A 13,127-nucleotide genomic window follows, 5' to 3' on the forward strand; every position below is an offset into this window, starting at 1 on the left:
TACTGGGTATCTGGACGACAGATGGCGCTATTGGGCACACCCGCAACCTGTGTAGCGATCGCTGGCGAATTTTACCTTAGAGTTTTCTGTCGAGCAACAGAGTTGCAGCTATTATAATCACCGGCTAAGTTAAATATTGAAAATAGAGTAATTTATTGTGCTCAGGAGCTAGGCCTGTTACCGGAGGCGCCATGGGCGCTGTCGTTCGTTAGGCATGTGTTATTTAGTTAGTAGAACGACTTTAATAGTTGAAATAACTTTAATTAATTATGAAAGCTATTTAGGCATATTATACTTGTAAAGATATTTATGGTATGCATAATTTTCCTCTTATTTAGTGTAACTTTAGAGTAATAAGGCAGTCCTTCACTCCATGCTTTCTCTCTCTCTATCAGCTAGTATGCCGGCCGGACTGTGCCGTCAGGGACTGGCTATACCGGCTGAATTACAGTATATGTTTATACAGTAGTCAGTATAACTGCAGTATAGTATATACTGCAGATAGAAAACTATTGTGTATATTATACTAGTAGTTATTTTCCAACATATCTTGGGTATCCTTGCCCAGGGGTTTGCTGAGACCAATCCTATATTGAAAGAATAGAATTTCTTCAATACTCTGATTAGAAATCAGTTTACATTTTACCTTACAATATTAAATAATTTAGAAGGGCCAGTGGTAGTACACTTTCTATCCTTAAAGGTTAGAACCCTTATCTTTGAGAGCTTCCCTGATCAGGAAAAGTCTCTGGTTTTAATATTGGAAGGGGAGGTCACAGCAAATGGGCCGGGTAGGATACACAAATATGTGTTTTCTAATTTCTAGTCCAGTCGGCGACATGCCGGCTGGACCGTGCTGCCAGATGCTAGCCATGCCGGCAGCACACTGGCTGAACTACAGTATATGATTATACAGTAGCCAGTATTTTGCAATATAGTATATATTGCAAACAGAAAACTATAGTATTATTATACAGTAGTTAATTTCTAACATATCTTGGGTACCCTTGTGCAGGCTTCTGCTGACACCGAACCTATATTGAAAGAATAGAATTCCTTCAATACTCTGATTTGAAATCAGTTATCCTTAACCCACAGTATTAAATAATTAGAAGGGTCAGTGGCAGTGTACACTTTTCTATCCCTAGGGGTTAGAACCCTTTTCGTTCAAGTTGCCTTGATAAAGGAAACTCTTTATATTTAATACTTGGGGAGGTTACAGCAATTGCTTGCAAGGGATACACAAGTATGTGTCTCACTATTCCTTTGTAGCTTACTATCCTAAGCTATAATAATTAAAAGATGAATATTACATATTACTTATCAGGTGAGATAAACAATTGTATACTCATTCTGCTTTCCTTTCTTTACAGGAGGAACCCCAGATGAAATGTGTTGCAGTCTTCTGCAATATTAAGAGTAAGTATTTTTACGGTCAAAATGCATGCAGGTCTCATGCCCCCTGCAATATTATTTCTGAATCCCTGCAATATTGGAACCCCCATGTTTGCAATATCTTTCGGACATTAGTGTCCGAAGGTTTTGATAATCCCAAGTCAATGGAGTCTAGGGATGTGGCACTTAAGAAACTACGCAAATGGGTAAGAGGGTTCCAGAAGATCTTTCCGGGACCATACCTACCTAACGATAGGATGCGTAGCTTACTGTTCCCGAAAGCAAGTAGTGAAATAGTGGTGCCCCAGGCACGATTCGCACCTCCCTGCGTCCAGATTGCTATCGGGACGGAGGGCACCCCTGCAAGAAGATGACGATGTCGTGTCAGAATTACTTTCGTCTGTGCCGGCCCTGGAGCCGTTAACCTCGATGTCTTCACCTTCTACCACTCTATTAGAAAAAATGGACCAGTTACTGCCAATCTTACGGGTCTAATGGAAAACTTTCGCAAACAAGGCGAAACAAAGGAAACAAAACTCAAGATAAGAGCTCTGTGAAGTTCCACTCGTCGCCTCCTGAGGGTCATACAAGCGACCCAGAGACCAAGACCTCCAGACATGCTCCAAAACCAATCCCTGGAGGTATGCGGAGCTTATGCCGATTGTAGATGGCAAACACTACATCTCAGAGAAGATGGGAGCTGTTCCTTTAGACGAAATCCAGTTTTGGCCAAGCTTTAACGCTTTCCCTGATTGCTTCATTCGATTAAAGCATGAACCAACGTCAAAAAGAAACGGAACCGAAGGAAGTCTTGATTTTCGACCATGATAAGGCACAGGCCATTTTGTCAAGTAGCCTGAGAAAGGCGGGTTACTCGGTGTCAAAAGTGTTCGCACTGAGTAAGAGATACCCTACCTTTCTTGCTACTACTTCAATAGCATTCCCCTTTACGTGGAAGGCATTTAAATCTGTTGCCAAGGCAGTGGAGGCAGGCAAACCATGTCCTGCACTTGAGGAATGCAAGCCTCTGTCACTAGCCTTACCCATGCAGGAGAAGGATTGGAAGGAAGTCCACTTAACCTTTTCAGTAGGGAAACTAAACGCGGACATCGCTGGACGACAGTTTAGCGAGAATCTCCCAAAACTTTGAGTTTCTTTTGTGCAAGGAACAAGAGACAAAGGAGAGACTTGGGGCCTCCTTATCCCTACAAAACTGCATAGAGATGTGTTCAGCCCATCGAAGTACCCCAGACATACTCATGGTCTTGGCCAAAATGCATTTGGCCACCTTAGTAAAAGACCTATATGCCTTTATGAAGGCTAGAAGAGCCTGTAGGGAGTTCGTGTTCGCTGCTGCAACAGTGAAACATGAACCCAGGAAGCTGATATCTTCCAACATCTGGGGTAAAGACCTCTTTCCAAACGAGGTGGTCAAAGAGGTAATCGAGAAAGCCACCACGGAGAATAGGAACCTTCTCCAGAAGTGGGGCATCTCTTCAAAGAGGAAGTCTTCCACGGATGTGGGTCCCCAACCTAGAAGGAAGACGAAAAAGTCTAGACTTTTTCCTCGGTCTGTTCAACAAGATCCCACAGTTTCTATGACCGCAGTGCCCCAGGCAGGCCGTCGAAGAGGTAAACCTTCTGATCAGTCGAGGCAAAGAGACGCTTCTGGTAGGAGGGAGGTTCCAATAGGATCGTCGGACCTTCGATCCTTGGGCCCAAGGCCTAATCAAGATTGGACTAGGATGGAAACTAGACATGCCTCCACAATAATTTCCCCAACTCTTCCAACACTCCAACCCCAAATTAGAAGAGCATACCCTATAGCTCTAGAGCATACAGGTGATTGATAAGGAAAGTCCATTGGATTCCAGTGAAGGCTGTTTTGTGTTCTCAAGAAGGACTCAAGAAAACTCAGAGTCATTCTGGACTTGTTCCCACTCAACAAGTTCAAAAGAAACAGCAAGTTCAGGTTGTTAATCCTTCTACACATAAGGACCCTATTACTAAAAGGGGCGTTCACAGTATTAATAGACCTGACAGGTGCCTATTGGCAGCTTCTAGTCAGTCGCCCCCTCTCCTCCTACCTAGGATTCAAGTTACTGAAGATAAAGTAAGTCCTAAGAGCCATACTCTTCGGACTAAATACGGTCCTAAGTATCTTCACAAAATTGGCAGACGCAGTCATGCAATAACCATGCCTAGAAACTGTTCAGATAACAAAGTACCTGGACGAAAGGCTGGTGCGGGCAGCACCCGAAGCGGCTGGTCTGCGAGCATTCAAAGAAGTAACCCAGTTCCTGGAACATCGGGGATGCAAAATCAGCTTCAAGAAGTCTCGATTCCCTCCAGCTCAAAGGTTTCAATGGCTAAAAAAAAACCATTGGAACCTGAGGTCACATTGGCTCTCCTTTCCCTTAGGGATGTAGAAGGAGATCGCAGGGTCGGTCAAGAGACTATGGTAATCCGTCAGGATTTCAAGAGGCTAACAGGAAAGAGTTCTGAACTCTCTCCAGTTCGCAGCAGTGACAGACCCAGTGCTAAGAGCACAGCTGAAAGATGCGTCAAGAGTCTGGAGAAGATACGCATCAAACGCTCAAAGAGACCTAAAATGACTGATATCGGTCTTACCTTGATTGCTTCTCATCCCATGGTCGAAGGCCAAAAGCCTATTGAGGACCGTGCTCTTGCAACTACCTCGACTATTGAAGATCATCCGCATGGATGCCTCGATGAAAGAATTGGGAATTCACTCCCATCAGAGGAAAGCCCAAGGGACTTGGTCATCTCTACTCAAGGCCATTCTCATCTACCTTTTGGAAGCCATGGCAGTCCTGTTGATGTTGGGAAACTCTCTCCACGCAGATCAGGCCTCCTCAGGATGATCTGGGACAGCGAAGTGATAGTGAGACGTCGGAACCAACAAGGCTCGTGCCCCTATTAGCAGTTCACGTACAAATGATCCGCAATGTGACAGCGGATACCCTACTCAGGCTCAAGCCGATAGAGTCAGAATGGTCCACAGACGCAGAACCATTCTCTTCCAGATTGGAACAAGTCCCCCGAACTGCAGATCGACCTCTTCGTGACGAGCGTCATCAAGAAACTACCTCGATATGTAGCCACATACGAGGACCCTCTATAAGAGATAACGGACACCATGTCTCTAGTATGGAACGGATGGACCCCGAAATTCCTGTTCCTTCCATCCAATCTCCTGCTGAAGGTCCTCAACACGCTGAGATCCTTCCAAGGAAAGGCAGCTCTAGTGGGTCCCAAATAGTCCAAGAGCAACGGGTTCCCTCAAGTGAGGGAACTGTGGCTGAGGCTGGCCCTTGTACTGAACCCAGCGCTATCTTAGAAGGTTCAGAAGTTAATTGTCTTCGATTTATCACAGAGAGCCCAAACCCTTCATTTCATTATTTTCTCGCCCTAGCGGTTAAGAAAAGATTTGGGATCTCAGAAGGCAATATAGACTTCCTAGAGGAATACAAGTCAAAGTCAACTAGAAGACAATACGACTCATCTTGGAAAAAGTGGGTTGCTTTCATTAAAGCAAAAAGACCGAAAGAAATTTCAATAAACTTCTGCCTGTCCTTCTTTATCCACCTTCATAATCAAGGTCTGGCAGCTAACACGATAACTACGTGTAAGTCAGCCATGACTAGATTCTTCTATATGCCTTTCAAGTGAATCTGACGAATGAAATCTTTAATAAGATCCCGAAGGCATGCGCTAGGCTTAGGCCTGCAGCTCCTCCGAAGCCCATCTCATGGTCTTTGGACAAGGTCCTACATTATGCCTCATCTGTGAACAATGAAGATTGTTCTCTCAAGGATCTAACCCAGAAGGTTATTTTCCTGTTCGCTATAGCCTCAGTGGCTAGAGTTAGTGAAATAGTAGCCCTATCAAGAAATGAGGGCCACATTCAGTTCACAGAAGTGGGAGAACTGAATCTCTTTCCTGATCCAACCTTTCTTGCCAAGAACGAGCTACCCACTAAAAGATGGGGTCCCCGGAGAATCTGCCCTCTGAAGGAAGATGTCTCTCTATGTCCAGTAGAGTGTCTAAAGGTCTATCTTCGCAGAACTTCAGACTTCAGGGGAGGACAGCTCTTCAAAGGAGAAACCTCTGGATCAAACTTATCCCTAAAACAACTGAGGGCGAAGCTCACCTACTTCATTCGCAGAGCAGTTCCTGACAGTACACCCGCAGGTCATGATCTGAGGAAAATTGCTTCATCACTGAACTTTTTTCAGTATATGGACTTTGAGCGTCTTCGCTCATATACTGGATGGAAATCATCCAGAGTGTTCTACAAACACTACGCTAAGCAAGTCCATGAACTGAAGCATTATGTGGTGGCGGCAGGTAGTGTATTAAAATCTGTCATCTAGTACAGTACTGCGATGAACAGTTAATTGATTGGGACTATCAATTAGGGTGAAAAGGTGTTGACACTTCCGGTGTGATACCTTTTAAGTGAGTCTGTTCAAAATCTCAGGTGTGGAATTATACAGATAACATGTGCCGTGTGTATGTAGTACACAGTGTTGATAGTATACAACAATTACAGAAATTATAAAGGAAAAATTTATTAAAATTTTCCAGTTTTAGAGTGGCACTCATCATTTCTGGAAAAATATTTTCTGTGTACGTTGCACGTATAATTCCTTTAACATGTTACATTCGTTTCACTCGTTATTCCATTTAGTCATTTATTCGAAATAAATGTCTATTAGAATGTAATTGCGTCCTTTCTCGCCCTGCAATTTGCACATTAAAGATGCCAGAATTCCTTTACTTACTTATTTACGTAAACCTCATATCATTGTATGCTTACAAACAATGGATAAAGTTGACACTGATATTGTTCCGACAATATATACAAACCGTGAGACCGTTTGTATATCTGGTGGATACTTATGTTTCATACAATATATGCTAACCTTGAGGCCCCTTTTCTACTGTCTAGTATGACTCTTCCCTGCAGGGGGCAGGAAGCACTAACATTGTCTATGATTAGTGGTAATGACGGATAACGGTAACGTCATTTGTCTCAATGGTCCAGATGACCATAGAAAAATTGTCCCAAGGTTAAGGCACCGATGAAAATCCACAGATACAGTACTTTCTAGTAATTCTCTGGTAAACTTCCATCAGGACAACATGGCTTGAGCCCAAAAAACGGATTTTGAGTGTAGCAAAAATCTATTTTTGGGTGAGAGAGCCATGTTGTCCCGATGGACCCACCCTCCTTTTCTATAGAAAAGGCCTTCGCAGAATCCCTCCCGAAACTACTAAATCTGTAGCACCATGCTCAATGCTACAGGGAATGACCGCTATCTTGGATATGGCGCCATCTTGATACTCAATAGCAGTATGGGAAATAGGGAAACCTTGATAACGGCTCCCCTTTCAAAATTGCCACTCTTCCCCCTCAAAGCGAAAACGCTATTCTGGGTGAAGATCGCTATGAGTCATATCAAGGTATACGTCCCCTGATTTATGCGATATCCTTAAGAGAATCTTAAGGATATTCGCGCCAGGAGTTAGAATTCTGGAGACCTAAGGGTAAATTCTCTGGGAATATCACTATAGTTCATATATCCCTTGGAAGCTACTATTAGGAACCTTCCATCAGGATGACATGGCTATCTCACCCAAAAATAGATTTTTCCCTTCACTCAAAATCTGTTTTATTAGATACCAACCTAAAAGTGATCCTTTCCGGAATGCACACGTGGCACTGAAAACCCCCTTTTGTCTCTGAATATTAGCTATTGTTTCTGCATTAAGGACGACCTGAATTATTCCTTCTCTATTGTCCGTTGACATGCAGCTATAAGGATTCATTCTGGAAAATATTTTCAAAATATTAAAAGACAGACATAGATGGTTTGATAACTTCTGATTTTGTTCATCTAGGAAGAACATGTGTCAGCATAGCTATGACAAAGCGTTGCGTAATTTTAAACAATGATTACACTAAAACCTACCTGAGATCCAATCCATTTTCTTTCCACAACTTATCCATGATTTTGATCATTTGTAGCGTCAGCATATCTTGACGTAGGTCATCTCCTTCCTTGTATAACAAGTAAATATTTTTCCCGTGAGTGTCTCCATTCTCAAATACTAACCACAATGGTGCCATCTTACTGTCTTTGAATTTACATTCGTCGTGCCTACAAAGATGACAGCTGTCACAATAATATCCAAATACTAATAACCTATATCACAAATTTAACATAAAGCTACAACACAGGACAAATTCAGACTACTTCAGGTGTTCTAAGACAAAAAAAGATATGAAAGCCCATTAGTCACATTTCCTTCTAAGAAATTTTAAATTTTAAAGTTCATCTGGACAATTGTTTATCAAAAGCATTATTGATATATAGTATTTAATTCCAAAAGACAAAATTAATATAAAACTATAAAACCAGTACAGGAAGAGAACATGAGTATTATAGTATAAGAATCATGAAGGCAACAAATGAGAGACTGAATTAAGGATTTGTTGTGATAAAATTAAAAACACTTTACTTACTTAATCTTGTTTACTCTGTACATTGGATCAATTGGATTCAAAAAGTGGGAGAGTGCCGCATTTATCTTCGGCTCCTTCATGTGGTCTCTCATACATTTTTCAGCACGATCTCTAACTGATCTATTTTCCCTGACAATTTCTCGCACCTCTGAAAAAGTTATTGATTATTTAATTCATTAGTAAAATATACGCCAAATCTTCCATGTTTTGATAAAAAAACAACCAAGTGTGTGTAATATAGACCAAAATTCTTTCTGTTGCCCAGACTGTTTTAAAATACATTGTAAGTAATACGTAACTTGTTTGTATTGTCCCTTTAGACTCCACTAGAATCTTCTCTCCTTACTAATTATTTTTGCTCAAATTTTTTCCCCTACCCACCTAACATTATCCCATCCTTGTGTGGAGACATGTCATAAATGTCAACTATTCATTTAAATTACTTTAAAAATTTATATCCTGTTCAACATCTTTTCCCTAGTATAGAGACTTTGTGCTCTGGTTCACAAGCCATCAAGCTATAAAATCTTTTATCTGAAAACTGACCTGCTTCCAACACTTTATTTTGTGATAGGAAGAACCTTGATTTAAACTATACCAACTGTTTAATCCCACATACTTCCAAGAGAATAGGAAAGAATCTCCATAAATTCCTTAAAAGGAGTCATACTGACCTCAATAATTTTCAAGATTCTGTCTATCATACACCACTATTTTGTCTCCCGGAGCGTTACTTGATTTTATTTATAGAAAACAGTATTTCACTTTTGGCGCCCTTGATTTGCCCTCTCCATTTGGATCCTATTCATGATTATGACCTGGACTCTTCATGCCATAAACGAAGTTCCATAGGTACTTAGAAAAATGGTTCACCATGAATGCAGGAAAAATTAGTGTCACCAAGTTCTATTAGGGAACTCTTTATCTATCCCAGTAACTATATCTCTTTCAGCCAGACTCTTGATTTGTTAAATACTGTTCATCATCAACTACCTAAATGGTTTGTTAGCATAACCAAATATTTTTGTAGAAACCTTAAATAATCTTGTAAAATCTTAATGTCCCATTATTAATCACAAATGTATTTGTTTCATTAATAATGTGAAAGACCGTTACTAGTTTTTGGTCATAGATTTTTGTTGTCTGTTTACTTGACTCTACCTGTGGGCCATTCACTCGGAAGCTTATTGAATAAACCAAGTCAATCTTCTTTAATTTTTTGGTACAGTATTGTTTTACCGCTCAGGTTCTTGGGTAACAATACTTGAATTTCAGTTTGCAAGAGGCATCTACATTCATAATCATTGCCACTGCCTGTTCATATTCAAGTGGATTTCTATATTTATTTCCATGAATGAGAAAAAAAAATCTGGTACCGATTCCTTCCTTTTACAAAGACTTAATTGGGGAGATACAAAACTGTTATATTTCATTTATAGTTATCCAAAAATGAATCATCTGGGTATGAAATAACAGTATTGGATGGACCACGAATCCATTGGGTTGAGCCTTCACTTTCCTTGATATTCTCAGAGAACTCAAATTCTCATTTATTTCTATGATGGAATATTAAGATAGTCAATCTCAGAGCAAAAATTCATAAAAAAAAAAAAAGACAAATAATTTACCTAAAGCCAGATAGATTATTAATCAAAACCAAATAGTGATTCTCGGTTGCACCTTACCACTATAATATAGTTATAATTTTAAGGATTATTCTCTACTGATAAATGAAAATCTGCCCCAGATTTCTTCACCAATGAACTGATCTTGACATAAAAACAGTTCACTCAAAGGTCTTACCTTTAAACTTGTTAAGGGCACCCAACTGCCTTAGTAAAATCTTCATATGTTCCACCGAGCCTCGGCAATATGCTTCTAAAATGAGTCCAAACCTAATTGAAACGGCTGGCATGTGCATTTCAGATCTGAAAACCAGTAATATAATTTACCCTAACTAAATACAAATATAAAATAATACAAGTAATGTTTTCTCGAATAAGATTCAAGCTGTAATTTAAGTATAAAATTACTATGACATTATAAAGAATATAGTATATGCAATCAATATTCCTCAGATTTCACAAAATATTTCATTTAAAGTTTTGAGAATTGATATAATTATAATGCCTCTTACAACATTAAACTAACAATACCTTAGATGCCAAAAGAAGAAATGTCCAATGCGCATATTTCTAAGCGCTCTGTTTAGAAGAAACTCAACCAGATGGCAATGTAAATAATTTTCATGCTTCAAGGCTTGAACTAGTTGAAGTAGGTACAGTAATAGGTCATCATCACTAGAAAATAAAATAAAGGAATTGATTCACATCATGAATTAACATATAGGGTACAACAAATTGGGTGCTATTGTTTCTAATCCATCTGAATACAGTACTAATTTGTGGTGCTATAGTTCTACACTCTCTCCTTATAAGTTTACTTTAAAAAACATTTATGAAACTCATCCCTTTCATATAAGTTATTTATATTTGCTATGTACACAATATCATAGCATAAAATTTTTTTTCTACTTAACCATCAACATCAATCATAATTGACCTTATTCAGAGTTGAATGGCCCCATTTTAGTACCTTCTGATGACTTAAAGATAGAACCAGCATGGCATCCTGCTTTTTCAATTAGGGTTGTAGCTTAGCAATTAATAATAATAATAATAATAATAACTTACAACATATGTTCAAGTATATGTGCATTGCCTCATTCATTCATTAACGTCTCTAACTTAGTTGTGAAGGTTATGTTTTGATAGGCTTGTATTTATCTCTTTAAGTTAGTATGTTTCTTTGATTATGATTTGCATAACTCAGAACTGTTTGACTGAATCATGAAATTTGGTGGGATGATTAGCCATGATCCAAGGACAATTTAAATTGATTTAAGGAGTGATTGGGCCAAAAGTCGAGGTCACGCAAAGGAATATAAGTCTTTTTGGGGTATCGTGGTCAATTTTTATCTAATTTTCATGTAACTAATGCCAAAATGTGCATAATTCAATTGGTGTTGCTGAAGGTATATGCTCTACCAAATTTTCACATATAATGACAGTGACGTAGCAGTAAAAAATAGTATCAGGAAGATACCACTACTCTAAAATTGATGGGATCAAGTCTATTCATAAAAACCCATCAATCATAACCAGCCTGAGTTATTTAGTTGGGAGGTAGAAAAATTTCGTAAGCTTTTGATGTACAACAACAGATATAAAAAAAATTACTATAGTCCATTTCTTTTAGCGATGCATATTTGCACCGACTCGCGGCGGTGCCCTTTTAGCTCTGAAAAGTTTCCGGATCGCTGATTGGTTGGACAAGATAATTCTAACCAATCAGCGATCAGGAAACTTTTCCGAGCTAAAAGGGCACCGCCGCGAGTCGGTGCAAATATGCATCGCTAAAAGAAATGGACTATAGCTGATCACTGGAGATCCTGGAATCTGAGTTGCACTATAAACACACCTACATGCATACCCTGACCTATTAAACATTCTTTTTTTTAATCCACTGAAGAGTATCATTATTTTTATTAATACCTAAGCTATAACCCTAGTTGAAAAAGTTGGATGCTATAAGCCCAAGGGCTCCAACAGGGGGAAATAGCCCAGTGAGGAAAAGAAATAAGGAAACAGATAGAATAGTGTGCCTGAATGTACCCTCAATTATTATTAGTATTATTACTTGCTAAGCTATAACCCTAGTTGGAAAAGCAGGATGCTTTAAGCCCAAGGGCTCCAACAGGGAAAATAGCCCAGTGAGGAAAGTAAATAAGGAATAACTACAAGAAGTTCAAGAACAATAACAATAATAAAATAAATATTTCATTTATAAACTATAAAAACTTGAAAAATAACAAGAGGAATAGAAACAAGATAGAATAGTGTGCCCGAGTGTACCATCAAGTAAGAACTTTAACCTAAGACAGTGGAAGACCATGGTACATAGACTACGGCAATACCCAAGACTAGTGAACAATGGCTTGATTTTGAAGTGTCCACCCAGAATAGCTGCTTAGCATAGTTAAAGAGCCTCTTCTACCCTTACCAAGTGGATAGTAATCACTGAACAGTTACAGTGCAGTAGTTAACCTCTTGAGTGAATAAGAATTTTTTTGTTATTTTAGTCTTGTCAGGTGTATGAGGAAACATGAAAATGTGGAAAGAATAGACCAGACTATTCAGTGTAGGTGTTAGCAAAGGATAATTGAGAAGTAACCAGAGAAATAATCCAATGTAATTCTATCTGGCCAGTCAAAAGGACCCAAACCTCTCTAGCGGTAGTATCTCAAATGGGTGGCTGGTGCCTTGCCCAACCTACTAACTCTGTAAAGGCTTGTTTTAGAACAATTACATATCTAACATATAAAGGCAAGCCTTTATTTCCTGCCCTACTTAAAATTTTAATAGTAACAATGTAGATGAATTTCACCATTATAAGTTGGTAGTATTCACTCACAATTAAAAATCTTCTTGATATTACTTTACAATGTACATAAAAGAAGCAACATAGGTATAAATTTCAACCCAATAATTTACTGTTGCATCTAAAAGCTAATTATTCTCTGTCAATATTTTACAGATAGATTAATCTACAGTAATTATTTTACTTCTAATGTATTGTTGATTCACTAATTAAACAGGGACATATTAACTTCTTAGGGAAAATTTACAGGGAAATGTGTTCTAAACTAAGTATTCCCACATACAAGATTAGGAACTATAATGACATTAGTCACATAAATTATCAATTGACTAGCCATTCCTTGCAGATTATGGATATAAAAATATCTTCAGACCTTTAAAAAAAAAAAAAAAAAAAAAAAAAAAAACCGACAGAAGAAATCAATTTCCTCAATAGCTATCAGAACATATATAATGAACAATCAGCATTACTGCCATTATCTTACCTAAGATGAACAAGGCAGTCAATGGCATAGCTTCTAACAGAAGGTTCAGCATATGCATAATCTAAAAGCTCTAATGCATTCTCAGGAGGAAGTCTTGGCCATTCTTTCAATAATGCTATCATTTCTGCAACCTAGAAAAAAAAGTTAGGCCATTAGACAAAAAATTCTGACAAGCATCAAAGGCAACTAATCTTTACTTTTTATTTCATATATAATTTATTTTGGATTACAGTTATTCTTCCTCATCATACATAC

At 38.7% G+C, this 13,127-nt stretch overlaps 1 protein-coding gene across 3 annotated transcripts in view; it reads right to left on the reverse strand.

Moving 5' to 3' along the window:
* Positions 1 to 13,127, reverse strand: part of LOC137658478 (phosphatidylinositol 4,5-bisphosphate 3-kinase catalytic subunit delta isoform-like) — a 106,760-nt gene that overhangs the window by 17,870 nt on the left and 75,763 nt on the right. For all 3 annotated transcript variants that reach the window (XM_068393241.1, XM_068393224.1, XM_068393232.1), the window contains exons 14-19: positions 12,873 to 13,003; positions 10,105 to 10,248; positions 9,752 to 9,876; positions 7,949 to 8,096; positions 7,395 to 7,583; positions 7,110 to 7,252 (exon numbers count right to left, since the gene is read on the reverse strand). In XM_068393241.1, coding sequence (XP_068249342.1) covers positions 7,110 to 7,252; positions 7,395 to 7,583; positions 7,949 to 8,096; positions 9,752 to 9,876; positions 10,105 to 10,248; positions 12,873 to 13,003 — 880 coding nt within the window. The remainder of the gene's footprint in view (positions 1 to 7,109; positions 7,253 to 7,394; positions 7,584 to 7,948; positions 8,097 to 9,751; positions 9,877 to 10,104; positions 10,249 to 12,872; positions 13,004 to 13,127) is intronic.

Source organism: Palaemon carinicauda, chromosome 1 (assembly GCF_036898095.1).
Source record: "Palaemon carinicauda isolate YSFRI2023 chromosome 1, ASM3689809v2, whole genome shotgun sequence".
Classification (NCBI taxonomy): Eukaryota; Metazoa; Arthropoda; class Malacostraca; order Decapoda; family Palaemonidae; genus Palaemon; species Palaemon carinicauda.